The following is a 20,865-nucleotide window of genomic DNA, read 5'->3' as shown; positions in this document are numbered from 1 at the left end:
AAATCCTTGATTATGCGATTAAACATGCGGGGGTTTTATGTGATTTTATCCGGTGAAATTGCGGGAAGTTGCGAAATATGCTAAATATGTGGGGAAAAAGAATAACAATTTTTTTAAATATTGGGCTGTCTTATTTATTCTCTCTCACACACAACCTGCCACTAACGTTAAACCCCTTTACTATTCTATTAAACACATTCAATGTTTATTTATTGTAAAAGCAATTGGGCTATTTTAATCTCACACACACACACACACACACACACACACACACCCCCCCCCCCCCCCCGTCCCCGTCCCCCGTCCCCCACACACACTTCTCCGCCTCATTCTGTTTTCATTTACTGGTTCGTTATCTGACCAGCTTCAATCTTGTAGGCTACTCACTTCGTTTCTTGTAGCCCTCGAAAGGGTTTTGGATTTTGATGCCTTGGTGGACGTGAGTTGAATGGCTTTCTTGTCCGCAGCAGCAGAAAGCATTTTCGAATGTTTGAATGAATCAAAGTGGGTCGTCACCGTTGATTTTCTCTTATGCTCCAACACACAGTTGCACGGGGTGCAGAATAGTTTCCCCCCACTTTTTGCCCGGTCTTTAGTAGAAATGTTCCTCGGTAAATGAGATGGATTAGATTTTTTCATCTTGGTGTTTTCTCTATCGTGTGAGCTCCACACGTTCACTCTATACGGTGTTGTTTACATTCTGTGATGCGCGAGATGATGACGTCACGTCAAGACGAGTTAACTTTTTTTTCTTCTCAACTTTGTGTGGAAAAATGCGGGGATTATGAGGCCTTTTGATAAATATGCAGCCTTTTAAAAATCTGCGCCATTTTGCTGATTATGCGGTAAATTCTGCGATCGCAGAATCGCGTTTTTCTGGAGGGTCTAGTTGATGAATCGAATGCGTGTGAACGGAAGCCTTTTTTGCGCTTGCGTATGCGTTTTACCGTATGCGTCCTCGTGGGGCCGGGGTCTAAGCCAAACTATATCCGGTCACAGAGATCTGCTATTTTAAAGTAAAGTCAACACATATCGACCCTAAATATAGTCTATATTAAGAACGAGAAAAGTCTTAACATATATATTGTTTTTTGTAAACATATGACAAATGTGTGAGGGTGACGACGTCAGAGCATCGTCCTATGTGCCAGGGCTTAGCCCCGGACAGCCCCAGCCCAATTTAACCCCTGGGTATTTGTGAGGGAGCTCCTATATGGCATTACCCCGCTGAAGCTCACCAAAGTTTAACATATTTCATAGTTCAAAGTTTTGTCAATTGTTTTGTTTATTGGTCAAATACTGGTTTCTAATGTTTTCTGAGGAGTTTTACTGGAATGAAAGAGCACAGAGTACAGAAGCAACAAAGCAGCATACTGCATTAAACCTGACCTTCACAGAGAGGTTGAAGTTCATGTGGAGAGGAGGCTTCAGTAGTCTGTCTGCACTCTGTTTAGTTGTGCTATCTTACAATCAATATAGTAAATGTGAGGTAAAGTGTGTCGCCAATGTAACCAGTTAGAACTCAAAGTGGCGATGGGGTCTTAAAATGTATGGAAAGGGTCTTAAAAAAGGTCTTAAAAGGTATTACATTTGACTTCAGGTTTCCTGCATATACCCTGAACCATATATCGAGCCCGATCGTCTATTTCTAATGGCTTAATGCAATTGTTTGCCTGTCTGGCCATTGGAATCGGGCTCTTTGAAGATCCAAAAATCTCCGGTTTTCTTACATTTCTGATCGGATTGGCAAAAACTTCAGAATTTGTATTGACCGCCGTTCAACTGACAGCATTGTTTTCCCCCAAAAGCAGGCGGAGCCGTTATTTTTGACCGGAAGTGACGCATTTGTTACTCTCATCTATTGACCCATCAACAATACAGAGGTATTAATTGTACTTGATATTAATTTTCCATAGTTGACTTACCTGCTTGAAATCTTGCTTCAACACAAATGACAGTTAAAGTGAAAGTAAAAAAAAAACTGGTCGGATTAGTTTTGAAAAAAAAGATATAAAGGTACCGGAGATGTTAAAGTGCAACATTGTACAACCTGTTTGTTCGAGTTTCTCCTTCGCAAAAATCTATATGATATTTCTACATGTATGTTCATCATTGGCGTTTCACAGTGACAAGATGGAGAAATAGTTGAAAGCAGAATTCAATGCTTTGTTCAGATTAGCTGAGGCAGAAATGATCTCCCTATAGGCTTAACATTGTGTTAAACATTGTCACATAGCTTATCGTATCATATGCCTATAACAGCGTACCATGCCTATGTACAGTGGGAGGTCAAACACCCTGTCATATACTTGGACCTCTGTTATCACGCGCACTTCTGTATCCTTGAAAGAGCACAATCAGGTAAGGAAAAACAGCTCTGTTGAATAGGAAGATGAAAAGAAATAGACCCAATATTTAACCTTCTCTTGTATATAAGCAAGTTAAGGATAGTGTTCGGGGAACTATTGATGCTCTGTATGTGATGACTACTTCCATTCTTGAGAGGATCATAAAACATGGATCCTGAGATTGAAGCTCACGCCGGCGTATCTGTGTATATGTCAATAAAACCTTTGAAAATGGAAAAAAGTATTTGAAAAGAGTGGAGTCAGGCAGAGGATTGTCCACATTCTCCGGCTGGTTCAGGCCTGTTTGAGGAGCTGGGGGAATGTGAGTCTGCCAAACCACACACTGTCTGTGATACTGATTAACACGCAAACTTCACACTCTGCAGATTGTTTTCAATCAAAAATGTTCTGACCATAAAATGTTAGAAATTAGTTTTTAAAAGATCAAAATGTTTGCTTCAATCCAAGGTGACGTCTTCAAATGTGTTGTTTTGTCCGACCAACTATCTGCAATGCAAAGAGATTCTACCTAATACAACACATGTGCAAAGTGAATGTGAATGACCGTTTTTTTTAAATAAATGTCTTCAATTGGTTAACAATAATCAAAATAGCATGTAATCATGAATGCAGATTTCCCTCATCAAACAGATAAGAGTTTTAATATGATATAATGAAATCAACATGATTTGATTTAATTTATTTCGAACGTGTAAAACAATAATACAAATCAATTATAATAATAATGAAAGGAAAAATTAGAATGATAATACTGTACAAACTTAAGCAGTATCAAATTGATACACGAAAATATGATTGACTTACAAATTATATATAAATGATCATCCTAATTACACATCCGAAAAGGGGTGGGAAGAAGTTTACACTTATTTAATCCCACCTTTTTCTTTTAACAAAATGTACATCTAAATGTACATAGTTACAATATATATTTACAATTATAAATAGATTATATCATTATTACTACAATATATGCATATATATATATATTATTATTTTACATCATAGTTTATAAGACAAATATAAAAGACTATATCTGTCATGGTTTTGGATTTATGTTTTCATTTTGAAATGTTTTCCTCCTTGTGTCTTGTCTGGTCCTACTTCCTGTGTCCGCCTTCCTGTCGTTAGTTTCCCTCCTGTGTCTGATTGTCTGATTGTGTTCACCTGTTGCCCTTGTGTTTCTGCCTCCCCTGCCCAGCTGTGTCCTGTGATTACCCTTCTGTGTATTTGTTCTCGTCTTCCCCTGTACTCCATGTTCGGTTGTCGTCTTTTCCTACCTGGTCTTGTCCATGTTCTGTGCCTGTTCCCATCCGTCCATCCGTCTGCTCCCGTTCCTTTTGTCACCTGGATGTGGTTTGTTAGTTATTTTATTTTGTTACCTAGCCTGCTCCTTCAGTTTTTGTATTTTTGTATCAACTTTTGAATAAATAAATAAACCATAAACATTTGAGTAAACAACTTCATCCCTGTATCTTGCGAAAATCATGTCCTTATACCTTTTTTTAAACAGTTTTACGTTAGGACATCCCCTGAGCTCCTCATTCAAACTGTTCCAAAGCTTCACCCCACACACAGAAATACAGAAACCTCGCTTGGTTGTGCGCGCCCTAACATTAGTGAGTTTAAATAATCCCCTTAAATTATAATTCCCTTGTGTTTTATTAAATGTCTGTGATGTCTCTAAAATATTTGCATACAAACTCAAACAAATAAGCAGTTCATTAATACATGTAGGGACAGGGGTTGTACAATCAGAACTGATCATGATGACCAATGATACCTTGAGATTTTTTTTTCATCGTTGAACAAAATTCTTTGAGAATCTACCTTTGGCAAATCCAAGGAGATGGTTATGGACTTCATACAGTGCCAACATTCTCCCCCCACACCAGTGAACATCCAGGGAGCCGACATTGAGATTGTAAAATCGTACCTGGGTGTTTATCTGAACAACAAAGTGGACTGGTCAGACAACCTAGCTGCTCTTAACAGGAAAGGACAGAGCAGACTGTACCTGCTGAGGAGACTGAGGTCTGTTGGGGTGCAGGGGGAACTCTTGCTCTTGCAGTGTAGTTTTCACAGTACACGTTCATTTTGACAACGAGAGAGAGGAGCAGATCGGGGCTTGCCCCACGTCGCTCAACACGGCTCAATAGGACAGTAATCAGAATAATGCAGACTAAAACAGCAATGTAGAGACCAGGGGCCTCATTTATAAACGTGGTGTACGCTCAAAAGATGGCGTACGCCAATTTCTAAGCAATCTTTGTGATTTATGAAAAACAAACTTGATGGGAAAATGTGCGGTCCTCCACGGACACTCTGACCCATGCGTACGCACAACAACGGGAGAGATGAGAAATGTATCACAGTATATGCAGAGACTCCTCAGTGCACACAAAAACATAACTTGGAGAAATAAATAAATACGGATATGTGATTGAAAACCATCTCGAATATGTTGTGTTAATGTTATGACATGTTTTTTCATAAATTATGCGGTAAGCAGGAGGACAGAATTACGTCTAAACTGACGCCGTGTTGCATTTCTATAGGTTTTAGATACGAGAATGGTTTTATATACTATCACGTTTAATCGTGTTTTATGTTGTTCGCCAAGACTTGATAAGTCGCTCGTAAAACACAGGAGGCATGGAAACTAAGAACACCATGTGGTAAATTGTACAGCTGATAATCACAAAACATATGACGGGGGGCGGGGGGGGGGGGGGGCGGGGGGCGGGAATAGTGCGGAACTGCGAGCGCCTGTTACACACCCCCTTCAATTGAAAATATTTATTTATATTTATTTTGCTCAAAACTTCTACCTTGAAAACTGTTCAGGTCTTTATATTTTAAAAGAAAATAATTGTTTCCTATTTATAACATAATTGTATTTTTTATATATATATCTTTGTTTCTTGACTTTTGTAGTACTTGGCATTTATGTTACTCCCTCTTCTAATGTTCATTGTTCTGCACCAATACACCAAAGTCAATTCCTCTATGTAAAGAACTTTGCAATAAACCAAGTTCTATTCTAATCAGTATCAGAATAGAACATCAGTACATGTCAATTATATTATGTAGCATACATTAGTCACTGCTAGGGTTGGGTATCGTTTGAAATGTATAGATTCCGATTCCGGTTCCGCTTATCGATTCCGGTTCTTATCGATTCCCCGTTTCGATTCCAAAATTGTAAAAGAAAGAGGTCAAACGTTTAGATAATAAAAATATCTTAATTCTTTTAAGCTTTAACGGACATTTTTACAAATAAAAAAATATACATGCAATACAAATGTATTGCAAAATAGCTGTGCTTTATTTTAACTGAGCTATGCCTTTGGCAAGCTATTAACAGGCATTACACTGTGCCTTGTCTTTTTCTTTTTTAGTGTAGTGGAGCCTCACTTCAGAGCGTTTACCGCGATCCATCTTTGGTGTTATGAAGTGGCTGAGCTCGTGAACTGTCTACTGGAGGACGGGGGGAGCCTCGCTGCGGGGCTACTGTGGACCTCTGTCGCCTGTCAGCGCAACTTCCATGATGCCGTTTAAAAAACATTAAGGGCGGTGCCGGCCGTCAGCGTACCGAGCCGGCCGTCAACGGCTCGCTGACGACCGGCCGTTCTGTGATTCTCCAGAACACACAGATGGCCAGTCCGCTATGTATTCCACCGGGTCACCGCGGCGCAGACGGACCCGGTGGAATACAGGGTCTACTGCGTTTAGGAACCGTTAAGCAGAACCGAAATTGTGTATTTTGTATGGGTACCCGGTACCCGGCCTTTTCTTATCGGTTCCCAACCCTAGTCACTGCTATATCTAAAAGTGGAAGAAGTACTACATTTGACATAAGAGTAGTAATACTGTAGCGCAGGGTAAAATACTGAGTCAGGTGAAATTCCTTGAATGAAAATCCTACTTAAAAACAAAAGTTACTTAAAGTACTCCAGAAAGTACAATGGTCCATTTCAGAATTATATTGTATGATTACAGTTATTGGTGCATTACTGGGAAACCTCGATCAGCTGAGGAAGTGTATGTGCTTTGATCCAAAGCTTTACATTGTAACTAAATATTATCCAATATAAAAATAAATCTAAATATATAGATATTTGCAAAGAAATAACATTTAAACCATGACATTTGAATTATATATTTATTAAAGCAACAATGAGGCAAAACACATTGTAAAACAAAAAGTACTGATAGTTATGATAATGACAGGAACAGGAAGCATATGCTAACTCTCACTGCAGAGACAAACAGCGTCAGGCTGATCATTGAACAGGAATCCCAACACATTAAGAACACGCTGCTCACAGACAGGGCGCCCTCTAGTGGCAGCACATGCTCTGAATATTGTAAGATATATTTCTAAAGAAAAGAAAAGATGGCACAAACCACTTTAGTGCGGTTAAGTATAGTGGCCGTGAAAAGCTAAAAGCTGATATTTTGAGGATATGTGGGTTATTAAGAATTAGACCGTTTGTAATTAGCGATTTATTTAATTAACACAAGTCAATGAACTTCAGAAACATGAACACACTAATGCTGCGTTGATGATCATGAGTCAGGTGATGATACACCGTGATTTGTCGTCGTATTTTTTGTTTAGTTCTTCTACTTCTTTTTCATGTTTTGCCCCCATTTCTTTGATATCATTTTCAAGACTCTCTTTTGACTTTTGCAATTGTGTTTCAGTTGTCTCCATGCTCTGTAATTTTTCTTCAAGGTTTTTTTCTCTGTGTCTGTAAAGATCCTGTAGCAGTTTGGACTGTTGCTCTTGTCCTTCATGATCTTTCTTCAGGTTCTTTATTTCCTTCATGTGTTTCTCCACCAAGGCGGCATAGTCCTTGGAGTATTCCAGTTTGAAGTCGTTGAATTCTTCAGCTTGTTTTCTGGCCTCCTCTTCATATTTCTTCTTCATCTCCTCTTTTTCTTTCTCATATTTTCCCTGTAATTCCTGTATCTCCTTCTCCTTCTGTTCACTTCTCTGTAGATCTTCTTCTTTTCTTTTCTGTTCAAGTTGTTCTCTTTCCTGATCGTATTCTTCTTGCAGCTTCTGAAGTCTTGTTTGCTCGTCTTGTCGTCTCTTTTCATTTTCTTGACGTTGTTTATTCCACCATTCTTCTCTCTCCTTCTCCCAGTCTTCTTTTTGATTTCTCATCTCTTCTTTTTTGTCCTCTAACTCTCCTTCAAGTTTTTCCTCCCATTCCTTTTTTGTATTTTCATCCTGCCTTTTCTTCTCCTTGTCCTCTTTTCTTCTCTGTTCCTCTTCCCTCCTTCTCTCCTCTCGTTCCTTGTGGATTTGTTCGTCCATCTCTTGAAGCTGTTTGGCTCTCTCCTGCTCAATGTCATCTCTCTCCTGTTTCGTTCTTCTCTTCACTTCTTCCATTTCCTTCTCGTGTTTCCTTTGCAGCTCCTCCCTCTCTCTCTGCATTTCTTCTTCCTTCTCCTTCAGGATCTTCTCCACTTCCTTCTGTATGGCCGCCTCGGCCTCTTGGAACATCTCTGAGGTGTAGCAGCTGCCGCCATTTTCTTTCAGCATTTTGTTGGACTTCTCCATCAGCTCACTGACTTGCATGCGGTTTGTCTGATCTTTGTTATTGAAGACCTGGTATCTCCCTCCACAGTCATTTATCAGTTTTTTCAAAAAGTCACTGGATCGTTCTATGAAACTCTCAATCGTTTCGCCACCCAGATCGTCTCCTCTGGTGAATATGATGATGATGAAATCTCCAGATTTCTTGCCAAAACATTTCTTGATCAGTTCCACAGAGTCTTTTTCCTCTTGTGTAATTCGGCCGATCGTCAGCACCAGTAAGAACACATGAGGTCCAGGAGACATCATGCTGATGCATTTCACCATCTCCTCATGAACATCATCATTGGACAGTGTCGTGTCAAACAGACCGGGGGTGTCCACCACAGCGACAGGTCGTCCATCAATCTCTCCTGTTGCTTTTTTGCAAAACTTGGTCACTGAATCTGTGCTTGAAATCGATGTAAAAGGTTCTTTTCCCAATACATTGTTTCCAGTTGCACTTTTTCCACTGCCAGTCTTCCCAATCAGCACCATCCTGAGACACTCTCTGGTCTGACTTTCTTCAACATGTCCCTCCTGACTTTTCTTTTTAACGTCCTGCAGTTCAGCTTTAAGTTCTACCACCTTCTCCATCTGAGCCTTGGTGAACATGTCCTTTGTGAAGCACCTGGATCCTCCGACTCTGGTCTCTCCCGCAGTATTCAACAGCTCTGAGATCTGCTGCTGATCTGTGATGTTGAGAACAACATGTCTTCCTCCACATCTCTGACGAAGCTCCTTGATGTCCGTGTTCTCCTTTAGAAAGTTAACAAACGCTGGAGCTGTAGGATCTGACTCCACAGTGAACAGAATCAAGGTGAAGTCATTGACTTGAGGGCTGAATGTGTTCTGGAGGGTCTCTAACTCTCCCTTGTCTTCATCAGTGAGGGGACCCACAGGTAGGACCAGGATGAAGGCATGGACGCCCTCAGGATCACAGAGGGAGACACACCTGAATGATTCCTCCATCACTTCCTGCTGAGGTTTTCCACACAAAGCAGGCAGCTCCACCAGGGCAACCCGGCGTCCACACACCTCTCCCTGATGTTTAACACACTCTGAGGAGTTGGAGACTGAAGGAAACTCTGTCTGACCTAAAATGGCCTTGGCTGCTGAAGTCTTCCCTGCTCCTCTCCTCCCACACAGAACCAGGTTCAAAGCTGCTTTGATGTCTTCAGAGAAGGTGAGGAACGTTCCTTTGTTTCCATCAACTATCTTCTCAATCTTCTCCATCAATGAATCACGGCTCTGTTCAACCATGTAGTAGAGTCTTCCTCCACAGGCTTCAAGCAGCTGATTCACGATGTGGGACTTCTCTTCTCTTTGATTCTCTTTGTTTGTCATGATGACCATTGAGTGTTTAAAAGCTTCTGGACCAAACAGACTCAGGATGAACTTCAGTGTTTGTCTGTTCTCTTCAGTGAAATCAGAAGGATTCACTAACAGCAGAAGGACATTGGGTCCAGGAGGACAAAGACTCACACAGCTCTTCACCTCTCTTCTCATGCTCTCTTCACGAAGACTGAACATGTCTGCAGTTTTCAGAACTGTGAATTGTTTTCCTTTCCACTTCCCATGGGTTGTCCCACATTGTGTGCTTGAGATTTTTTTGGGGAAACTAACACCTCTGCCCTCGGTTATAAAGTTACAGATTCTTTGCTTTTTGTCTCCACTTTTTCCCAACAGCACGATTCTGAATGCAGATGCTGTAACACAGATAGAAGAATCAAATTACATTAACTCATAAACATAATTAAAATACACTTCACTTCACTTCACTTACAGGAAGATATCTCCAATCATTTCCTGGAGGAGCCAGAGTTCTGGTTTAGCCGCTGCAGCCAATTTATGAAAATGGGTTTTACAAAAACTCAGTATACCCTCTGCAGGAAACAGCAGGTAACTCATATTTATTGTGGATTATTTAAATGAATCTTAGTGTGTATTTTCCCTTCAGGGCTAGAAAAATAAATATACTTATAGATTTCCTCAGCAAATTATGATGATTGGATTATATCACTATAACTATCAACTATAGATGATGTCAAAGTAGCGACACAACAATTTGATTGGTTTAAATGTGTGTTTCTGTTTAGTGCATCTTTCCTGTTGTGGGATTTTTTAATCCTGTAGAAAGGATGCTACAAATACATAAATAGCACTGGGACGAATTTACTTACTGTCAGTCACAGGGTTTGACCGTTGGGATGATGCAGTGAGTGTGTTAACCGCACGCAGCCCTGTGAAAGGGAACATCATTAATTTGCAGCTTAATATTCAAATGTTTTCACGTCTGGTTTAAATGAACAACATGTCTTTGTCCTTCACATACCAGCAGCTTTAATAACTTCTGTGAGGGGAGTCCGTATTTCCTTTGGTTTTTGACTTTGATGATCATCAGGTAAAGCAGATGTGGCGTCCTCAAACACTTCACAGCTCACAGGCTCTCCGTTTTTCTCTTTTGCAGTTTGACCCAAACGTGTTAACAGCTCTGGAAGTTGAAGGTTCTTCAACTTCAAGTATCTACATTTTCTGATCATGTCTTGTAATGGGGGTTGTTCCATGTGTTGTTCCATTAAACCTGAACCCTCCTCTCTGGATGGTGATATCAGCATCAGTGAATGATCAAAGGACTGATCACTGAAGCGTTCCAGGACTCCACAGAGTCTCTGTTTGTGTTCCTCAGTGAAGTGTTCAGGCTGTAGAACCAGCAGGAACACATGAGGTCCAGGATCAGAGAGCCTCGCACACTCTTTCAGATGTTCTGTCAGTCTGTTTTCAGAGATGTTGTCGTGCAGCAGATCTGGGGTGTTGATCACAACTACTTTGTTCCCCTCCAGCTCTCCACTGACTCTCTGACAGTGGTCCCATTCTTCCTTAGTGTTGAACGCAGTCACTCCCAGTATGAAGTTCCCCACTGAACTCCTCTCGAGCCAGCTGTTCCCCAGCAGAACAACCCTCAGCTCAGACACTGTGAGAAACAAAGAATTAGAAATGGTGACTATATGCAGACTTCCATGTATTCATGTATAGTTTCGTTGCTGTTTAACCTAAGGGTTACTAACAGCAGGTTTTACCTACAAAATACTGAACACTCAGGTGTTCTTAAAGCAGAGTAACACAGCTCAGTTTTACTCACTGTTAGGTGGCAGCCAATTAAGGCTGCTCCAGCGCTTTAGAGGATATGGATATTCTGTTATTGGAAAGAGACAGAATTTGATGATTTATTACGTGTAATTTAAAATAGACAGTACAGTGGTCTACAGTCTTGAACAAGATAGGAAACATTCACCCAGACCTACCAGAACACAACGTTAACAAAAAAAGAGAAGAAACCCAGAAAGTGAACCTAGGACAGCCAAGCAGCCACGATGCATTTCTTTAGGTCACATAGTTACACCTTTTCAGGTTTATTTAGATATTATTGAGACTACTAGAATATTTTAACATGCTGTAATGTTCAAAAAATCCTTTATTCTTCTCAAACTGCCTTCTTAGAATAGCTGTTTTCAGCCTCTATGAATCTGCTAAGGGGTTTGGTTAATAAAAACTTATTTTACCTACAAAATACTGAACAAGAAGGTTGTGGGTTAGAACCCAGCCGTGCAGTCAAGATGTCAACGGATAGGGGCAAGAACCCTTAACCCTGAGTAGCTCCCGGTGGCATGTGTAAAGGCCCAGATACACCGGCCAGTCACCTGAGAAGTCACCGACGCCGACACCGACTGTTGCGTCGCCAGACTCTCCTGCGTATTTGCCGACTTCACACACTGGAACACACCGCAAATCTGAGCCGAGCACGTATGAACTGCGTATGCGTGAGTGGCAATAACTCTCCTTACCAGCAGGCGGCGGTAGTGTGTATTCATCATTCAAAAGAGGCAACAACCGGAAGACAGAGAAGAAGAACAGACTCCGTGATATAAACAAACAACAAATAGCGTTTTTCTTTCCATTTTCACTCTCGTCCATTGAAAACATGAACGAACAGGAGCTCTATAAACCGATGAGGTGAAATAGCCGTCCGTGTGTGTTCCATCTTCCATTTTACATCATTTGTTTACCTCCCTCACTTCCGTTAACGCTTCTCATGCACTGATTCGCTAGCTGAACAGCCAATCAGTGTTATCCCTTTGTCCGACTTCCGGTGGTGTTCCAGACGCCGATTCAACAAGGCGTCAGGTCGGCAGAAAAGACCCAACGGTGCAGCGCACACCGCTCCGAATAGGGCGTGCCCACGCTCATGTTCGGCCTGACTCCCATTTACTGCCGATTTCGGGCCGATGTATCTGGGCCTTTAGTTTCCCAGAGAAAGTGGCACTGCTCTGGATGAATTAGGTGTGAATGGGTGAAGACTTGTAAAGCACTTGAAGGGTCCTAAATGCCTGATAAAGCGCTGTATACATTAAGTACAGTCCATTTACCCTTCAACCAGACAGCTAAGTAGCTGTAATGCATTTCTTTATTACATAATTAGGTTCTGAGACCTAGGTCGGCGAAGACCCTATTGAAATCGGTCGCGCAGCGACCGATAAACCTGCGAAACACACACAAAACAGGGAAAACACGAGCGAAAAAAACCCACACAAAACAGGGGCAAAAGACGGGCAAAAGTGGCCTAAATCATGACAGTAGGTAGCCCACGCCTCGGCCATCCTAGGCCGTCCATAAACATGATTGATATCGGTCCGATTATTAGGGTCTGAGACCTAGGTCGGCGAAGACCCTATTGAAATCGGTCGCGCAGCGACCGATAAACCTGCGAAACACACACAAAACAGGGAAAAAGACGGGCAAAAGCCCATCAAAAGTGGCCTAAATCATGACAGTAGGTGGCCCACGCCAACCTAGTCACATGGGCGCGAGCGCCCATGTGACCTCGGCCACCCTAGGCCGAACATTATTGATATCGGTGCGATTATTATTATTCTGATTATTATTTTAATACATTGCGCGCACTTTTGACCCCCGCAACATATGTGAAAACTCACCAAATTTCGCACGCGCGTCAGAAGTCGTGAAAATTGCGATGTGTAATTGGTTCCGGAACTTTGCGTCAAAAATTGCGTAGGCCACGCCCACTTCCGTTTTTAACGTTAACTCCCCCCACTTTAACTTTCACGTAAACGAACGAAACTCGCTACGCATATCTAGGGTGCGGAGACGAGCAAAAAAGCCTCTTGGAGGGGTATAAAATAACGTACAGGAAGTCGGCCATTTTGAATTTGGCGTTGGAAAAACGCGATTTATCGCGTTTTTCGTCCCTCGCACTTTAACGAACTCCTCCTAGGGACTTTATCCGTACGACTCCAAATTCGTCGGGTAGCGTCTCCACAAATGGGCCATCTAAAGTTATCACGGAACTTTTTTTCTTTCGCACGGCGTAGCCGTGATTTGGCGCCAAAGTTCGCGTTCGCTCGATGCTAGGCCATCCCTCGCCATGGAACACCATGATGTCATAACTCAAACTGACATGCTCAGAACGCCACCAAACTTCACGTGATGGTTAACACTGCGGCCCTGAACAGCTCTACGTCAAATCCCATGTTACTTAATATGGCGTTACCATGGCAACGCATCCCTCGCCATAAAACACGGTGTTGCTGTAACTCCAATGGACACGGTCCCATCGTCCCCCAATCTTCACTTTTATATCACCGGTTCATGCCTCAACAGCTCTACGTGAAATCTCACATCTCACCGTATGCCGTTTCCATGGCAACGCATCGCTCGCCAAAAAACACGATGTTGTGTTAACTCAATGGAAAATCGTCCAAACGGCACCAGACTTCATATGATGGGTGATGGTCAGGCCCTAAACAGCTCTAAGTCAATTAAGGGATGTCATCATATGCCGTTGCCATGGCAACGCATCCCTCGCCATAAAACACAATGTTCTCTTAATTCCATGGAAAATCGTCCAAACCGCACCACACTTCAGATGACAGTTGATGGTCCGGCCCTCAACACCTGAATATGACAATAGTGAGTTTTCCTCAAAAGCTGTTGCCATGGCAACGCATCCCTCGCCGTTAAGCACGATATTGCTAAAACTCCTGTTTAAATGTTCAAAAAGTGTTCAAATTTCACATGTGTGCTAACGGTCAACCCCTCGAGACATATATGTGTCAGTTTTGAGATTTCGTCAAATATCGTTGCTATGGTAACTAAATGGTCGCCGTGAAACACGGTTCTCTCATAACTCCAGTTAACTTGCTCCAAACGGCCCAAAACTTCACAGGTTTGATAACGATGCAGCCCTCAACACATCTAGGCGTATTATGGGGTGTCATCAAATTCCGTTGCCATGGCGACAGATCACTCCCCATCAAACACAATGTTTGTGATAATGCTGTAACTCCTGTGTACGTTGTCCGATCGGCCTGAAACTTCCCACGTTTGCCAACGGCCGAGTCCTCGAGACATCTGCCTGACGTCGACGTGCGGACAACAGCCTGCAGAGCGTCGAAAGACCCGCTCAACGCTGCTCGCAGCTTTAATTATTATTATTCTTCTTCTGATTATTATTTGAATACATTGCGCGCACTTTTGACCCCCGCAACATATGTGAAAACTCACCAAATTTCGCATGCGCATCACAAGTCGTGAAAATAGCGATGTGTAATTGGTACCGGAACTTTGCGTAAAAAATTGCGTAGACCACGCCCACTTCCGTTTTTAACGTTAACTCCCCCTACTTTAACTTTCACGTAAACCAACGAAACTCGCTACGCATATCTAGGGTGCAGAGACGAACAAAAAAGCCTCTTGGAGGGGTATAAAATAACGTACAGGAAGTCGGCCATTTTGAATTTGGTGTCGGAAAAACGCGATTTATCGCGTTTTTCGTCCTCCGTACGAATTTTGTATCGCGTTCGGGACTTTATCCGAACCACTCGAAATTCGTCAGGTATTATCTCGAGACATGGGCGGCAAATTGTTATCATGCAGTTTTTTGGTTTTTCACACGGCATGACCGTGATTTGGTGCCAAAGTTCGCGTTCGCTCGATGCTAGGCCATGGAACACGATGATGTCATAACGCCAACTGAAATACTCAGAACGCCACCAAACTTCACATGATGGTTAACACTGCGGCCCTGAACAGCTCTAGGTCAAATCTGATGTTACTTAATTTGCCATTACCATGGCAACGGATCCTTCGCCATTAAACACGTTGTCGCTGTAACTCCAATGGACACGCTCCCATCGTCCCCCAATCTTCACTTTTATATCACCTGTCCATGCCTCAACAGCTCTACGTTAAATATGAAATCTCACCATTTGTCGTTTCCATGGCAACGCTTCCCTCGCCCAAAAACCTGGTCTTTTTGTAATTCAATGGAAAATCGTCCAAACGGCACCAGACTTCAGACTATCATTAATCGTCCGGCCCTCAACAGCTCTCTGTCAATTAGGGGATGTCAACATATGCCGTTTCCATGCCAACGCATCCTTCGCCAAAAAATACGATTTTGTTTTAAGTCAATGGAAAATCGTCCAAACAGCACCAAACTTCAGACTATCATTAATGGTCCGGCCCTCAACAGCTCTCCGCCAATTATGGGATGTCCTCATATGCCGTTTCCATGGCAACGCTTCCTTCGCCATAAAATACCATGTTGTTGTAAGTCAATGGAAAATCGTCCAAACGGCACCAGACTTCAGACTATCATTAATGGTCCGGCCCTCAACAGCTCTCCGCCAATTATGGGATGTCATCATATGCCGTTTCCATGGCAACGCTTCCTTCGCCATAAAATACCATGTTGTTGTAAGTCAATGGAAAATCGTCCAAACGGCACCAGACTTCAGACTATCCTTAATGGTCCGGCCCTCAACAGCTCTATGTCAATTATGGGATGTCCTCATATGCCGTTGCCATGGCAATGCTTCCCCCGCCAATAAACCTGGTGTTGTCGTAACTCCAATGGACAAGGTCCCATCGTCCCCCAGACTTAACTTTTATATCACCGGTCAATGCCTCAACAGCTCTACGTGAAAACCGAGATCTCACCATATGCCGTTTCCATGGCAACACTTCCCTCGCCAAAAAACCCGGTATTGACGTAACTCAATGGAAAATCATCCAAACGGCACCAGACTTCAGACTATCATTAATGGTCCGGCCCTCAACAGCTCTCCGCCAATTATGGGATGTCATCATATGCCGTTTCGATGGCAACGCGTCCCTCGCCAAAAAACCTGCTGTTGTTGTAATTCAATGGAAAATCCTCCAAACGGCACCAGACTTCAGACTATCATTAATGGGCCGGCCCTCAACAGCTCTATGCCAATTATGGGATGTCATCATATGCCGTTGCCATGGCAACAGATCCCTCGCCATGAAACACGGTGTTGTCCTAATTCAATGGAAAATCGTCCAAACGGCACCAGACTTCAGACTATCATTAATGGTCCGGCCCTCAACAGCTCTATGTCAATTATGGGATGTCCTCATATGCCGTTGCCATGGCAATGCGTCCCCCGCCAATAAACCTGGTGTTGTCGTAACTCCAATGGACAAGGTCCCATCGTCCCCCAGACTTAACTTTTATATCACCGGTCAATGCCTCAACAGCTCTACGTGAAATCCGAGATCTCACCATATGCCGTTTCCATGGCAACACTTCCCTCGCCAAAAAACCCGGTATTGACGTAACTCAATGGAAAATCATCCAAACGGCACCAGACTTCAGACTATCATTAATGGTCCGGCCCTCAACAGCTCTATGTCAATTATGGGATGTCATCATATGCCGTTTCCATGGCAACGCTTCCTTCGCCATAAAATACCATGTTGTTGTAAGTCAATATGATGGCCAATGGTCCGGCCCTCAACAGCTCTCCGCCAATTATGGGATGTCATCATATGCCGTTTCGATGGCAACGCGTCCCTCGCCAAAAAACCTGCTGTTGTTGTAATTCAATGGAAAATCCTCCAAACGGCACCAGACTTCAGACTATCATTAATGGTCCGGCCCTCAACAGCTCTATGCCAATTATGGGATGTCATCATATGCCGTTGCCATGGCGACAGTTCCCTCGCAATGAAACACGGTGTTGTCCTAACTCAATGGAAAATGGTCCAAACTGCACCAGACTTCAGACTATTATTAATGGTCCGGCCCTCAACAGCTCTATGCCAATTATGGAATGTCATCATATGCCGTTGCCATGGCAATGCGTCCCCCGCCAATAAACCTGGTGTTGTCGTAACTCCAATGGACAAGGTCCCATCGTCCCCCAGTCTTAACTTTTATATCACCGGTCAATGCCTCAACAGCTCTACGTGAAATCTGAGATCTCACCATATGCCGTTTCCATGGCAACACTTCCCTCGCCATGAAACATGGTGTTGTCCTAACTCAATGGAAAATCATCCAAACGGCACCAGACTTTAGATGATGGCTAATGGTTTGTCCCTCAACACCTCAATATGACAATAGTGAGTTTTCCCCAAAAGCTGTTGCCATGGCAACACACCCCTCGCCGTTAACCACGATATTGCTATAAGTCCTGTGTATATGGTCGAAAACTGTTCAAACTTTACATGTGTGCTAACTGTCAAGCCCTTGACACATATATGTGTCAGTTTTGACATTTTGTCAAATTTCGTTGCTATGATAACAAAATGGTCTCCGTGAAACACGGTTTCCTCATAACTCCAGTTAACATGCTCCAAACGGCCCAAAACTTCACAGATCTGATAACGATGCAGCCCTCAACACATCTAGGCGTATTATGGGGTTTCATCAAATTCCGTTGCCATGGCGACAGATCCCTCGCCATCAAACACAATGTATCTGATACTGCTGTAACTCCTAAATACATTGTCCGATCGGCCTGAAACTTCCCACGTTTGCCAACGGCCGAGTCCTTGAGACACCTAGACACGTCGACGTGCGGACAACAGCCTGCGGAACGTCGAAGACCCGCTCAACGCTGCTTGCAGCTTTAATTAGGGTCTGAGCCCTAGGTCGGCGAAGACCCTATTGAAATCGGTCGCGCAGCGACCGATAAACCTGCGAAACACACACAAAACAGGGAAAACGACCGGCAAAAGCACAGAAAAGGTTCGGAAATCATGACGGGTGATAGGCCGCGTGAGCCCAGTCACGTGGGCTAAGCCCACGTGACTGCAACTCGCATGATTGATATCGGTAGGATCAATTTAGTCGCTCGCCATGCGAGCGATAACCATGCAAAACCCACACAAAACAGGGCAAAAGACGGGCAAAAGTGGCCTAAATCATGACAGTAGGTACCCCACGCCATCCTAGGCCGTCCATAAACATGATTGATATCGGTCCGATTATTATTATTATTATTATTATTATTCTTCTTATGATTATTATTTGAATACATTGCGCGCACTTTTGACCCCCGCAACATATGTGAAAACTCACCAAATTTCGCATGCGCATCACAAGTCGTGAAAATAGCGATGTGTAATTGGTACCGGAACTTTGCGTAAAAAATTGCGTAGACCACGCCCACTTCCGTTTTTAACGTTAACTCCCCCTACTCTAACTTTCACGTAAACCAACGAAACTCGCTACGCATATCTAGGGTGCGGAGACGAGCAAAAAAGCCTCTTGGAGGGGTATAAAATAACGTACAGCAAGTCGGCCATTTTGAATTTGGCGTTGGAAAAACGCGATTTATCGCGTTTTTCGTCCTCCGCACTTTAACGAACTCCTCCTAGGGACTTTATCCGTACAACTCCAAATTCGTCGGGTAGCTTCTCGACAAATGGGCGATCTAAAGTTATCACGGAACTTCTTTTCTTTCGCACGGCGCAGCCGTGATTTGGCGCCAAAGTTCGCGTTCGCTCGATGCTAGGCCATCCCTCGCCATGGAACACGATGATGTCATAATTCAAACTGACATGCTCAGAACGCCACCAAAATTCACATGATGATTCACACTGCGGCCCTGAACAGCTCTACGTCAAATCCGATGTTACTTAATATGGCGTTACCATGGCAACGGATCCCTCGCCATAACACACGGTGTCGCTGTAACTCCAATGGACACGGTCCCATCGTCCCCCAATCTTCACTTTTATATCACCGGTGAATGCCTCAACAGCTCTACATGAAATCTGAGATCTCATCGTATGCCGTTTCCATGGCAACGAATCCCTCGCCGAAAAACACGATGTTCTGTTAACTCAATGGAAAATCGTCCAAACGGCACCAGACTTCATATGATGGGTGATGGTCAGGCCCTAAACAGCTCTATGCCAATTATGGGATGTCATCGTATGCCGTTTCCATGGCAACCCATCCCTCGCCATACAATTCTATGTTGTCGTAATTCAATGGAAAATCGTCCAAACGCCACCAGACTTCATATGATGGGTGATGGTCAGGCCCTGAACAGCTCTATGCCAATTATGGGATGTCATCATTTGCCGTTTCCATGGCAACGCATCCCCCTCCATAAAACCCAATGTTGTCTGAACTCAATGGAAAATGGTCCAAACGGCACCAGACTTCAGATCACAGTTAATGGTCCGGCCCTCAACACCTCAATGTGACAATAGTGAGTTTTCCTCAAAAGCTGTTGCCATGGCAACGCATCCCTCGCCGTTAAGCACGATATTGCTAAAACTCCTGTTTAAATGTTCAAAAAGTGTTCAAATTTCACATGTGTGCTAACGGTCAACCCCTCGAGACATATATGTGTCAGTTTTGAGATTTCGTCAAATGTCGTTGCTATGGTAACTAAATGGTCGCCGTGAAACACGGTTCTCTCATAACTCCAGTTAACTTGCTCCAAACGGCCCAAAACTTCACAGGTTTGATAACGATGCAGCCCTCAACACATCTAGGCGTATTATAGGGTGTCATCAAATTCCGTTGCCATGGCGACAGATCACTCCCCATCAAACACAATGTTTGTGATACTGCTGTAACTCCTGTGTACGTTGTCCGATCGGCCTGAAACTTCCCACGTTTGCCAACGGCCGAGTCCTCGAGACATCTGCCTGACGTCGACGTGCGGACAACAACCTGCGGAGCGTCGAAGACCCGCTCAACGCTGCTCGCAGCTTTAATATTTATTTGTATTTAATTACAGAATATTTTTTTGGGGTGACACCTCTAATATATATTCATGGACAGAAACAGTCTTGAATCCAGAGTGGACATATCTGACTGGACTCACCTGATTTTGCAGTCGCCATACTGTGCTCTTCTGAAAGCAGCTTTCCTGAAGACGAGAAGCTAAAGGAAGAAGAATTACACTTTAAATATTCTGACTTACTCACTCCAAAATGTGATAACAAAGAAAACTGGTTCATTTCAGAACTGACTGTAGCTCTACACACACACACACACACACACAAACACACAAACACACACACACACACACACACAAACACACACACACACACACACACACACACACACACACACACACACACACACACACACACACACACACACACACGGTATGTGAAACTCAATGAGGAGCCAGCAGATCTGGTGAGAGTTTGTGGTGAATATAATAATTGTTGACCTTTGATTTTTTTTGTTGGGCTTCAAAATATATATTTATTGAAACACCACACAGTATATAGCCATAATTATGAACAGCCCTGTTTTTTGTTTATTATCTAGACTACACTGAAAAGATAGAGGGCTTTTAAAGCAGCATTTATACTGGACTTCCACCGATGCAACTGTCTTGCACTTCCTTTGTTCCTGCTTTTTGCTGTATTTATCTGCATGTTTCAGAAGTTTGTGTTTTTCCTTGGTTCATGTGTTCCCAAAATTACCACTTGCATCAAAGTGCGATGTCAGATTTAACTTCAAGATTTCAACTAATTGAGCTGCTACAAAATGTCAGTTTTCCCCCTATATTAAAATGTGTATTATACATTCTTTACTGCAAA

At 43.0% G+C, this 20,865-nt stretch overlaps 1 protein-coding gene across 1 annotated transcript; it reads right to left on the bottom strand.

Annotated features, from left to right (window-relative positions):
* Positions 1-6,515: 6,515 nt before the first annotated feature.
* LOC307042910 (uncharacterized protein) lies at positions 6,516-20,192 on the bottom strand. Its single transcript, XM_079687068.1, has 4 exons — positions 20,136-20,192; positions 11,102-11,155; positions 10,295-10,933; positions 6,516-9,668 (listed from the first exon to the last, which is right to left on the bottom strand). The coding sequence occupies exons 1-4, from the start codon at positions 20,152-20,154 to the stop codon at positions 6,949-6,951; spliced, it is 3,432 nt and encodes a 1,143-aa protein (XP_079543194.1). The 5' UTR covers positions 20,155-20,192; the 3' UTR covers positions 6,516-6,948.
* Between the last annotated feature and the right edge of the window lie 673 nt (positions 20,193-20,865).

This window comes from Notothenia rossii (genome assembly GCF_949606895.1).
Source record: "Notothenia rossii genome assembly, chromosome: 6".
Taxonomy (NCBI): Eukaryota; Metazoa; Chordata; class Actinopteri; order Perciformes; family Nototheniidae; genus Notothenia; species Notothenia rossii.
The sequence above is the reverse complement of the archived record's forward strand: the minus strand, read 5'-3'. Positions and strand labels throughout refer to the sequence as shown.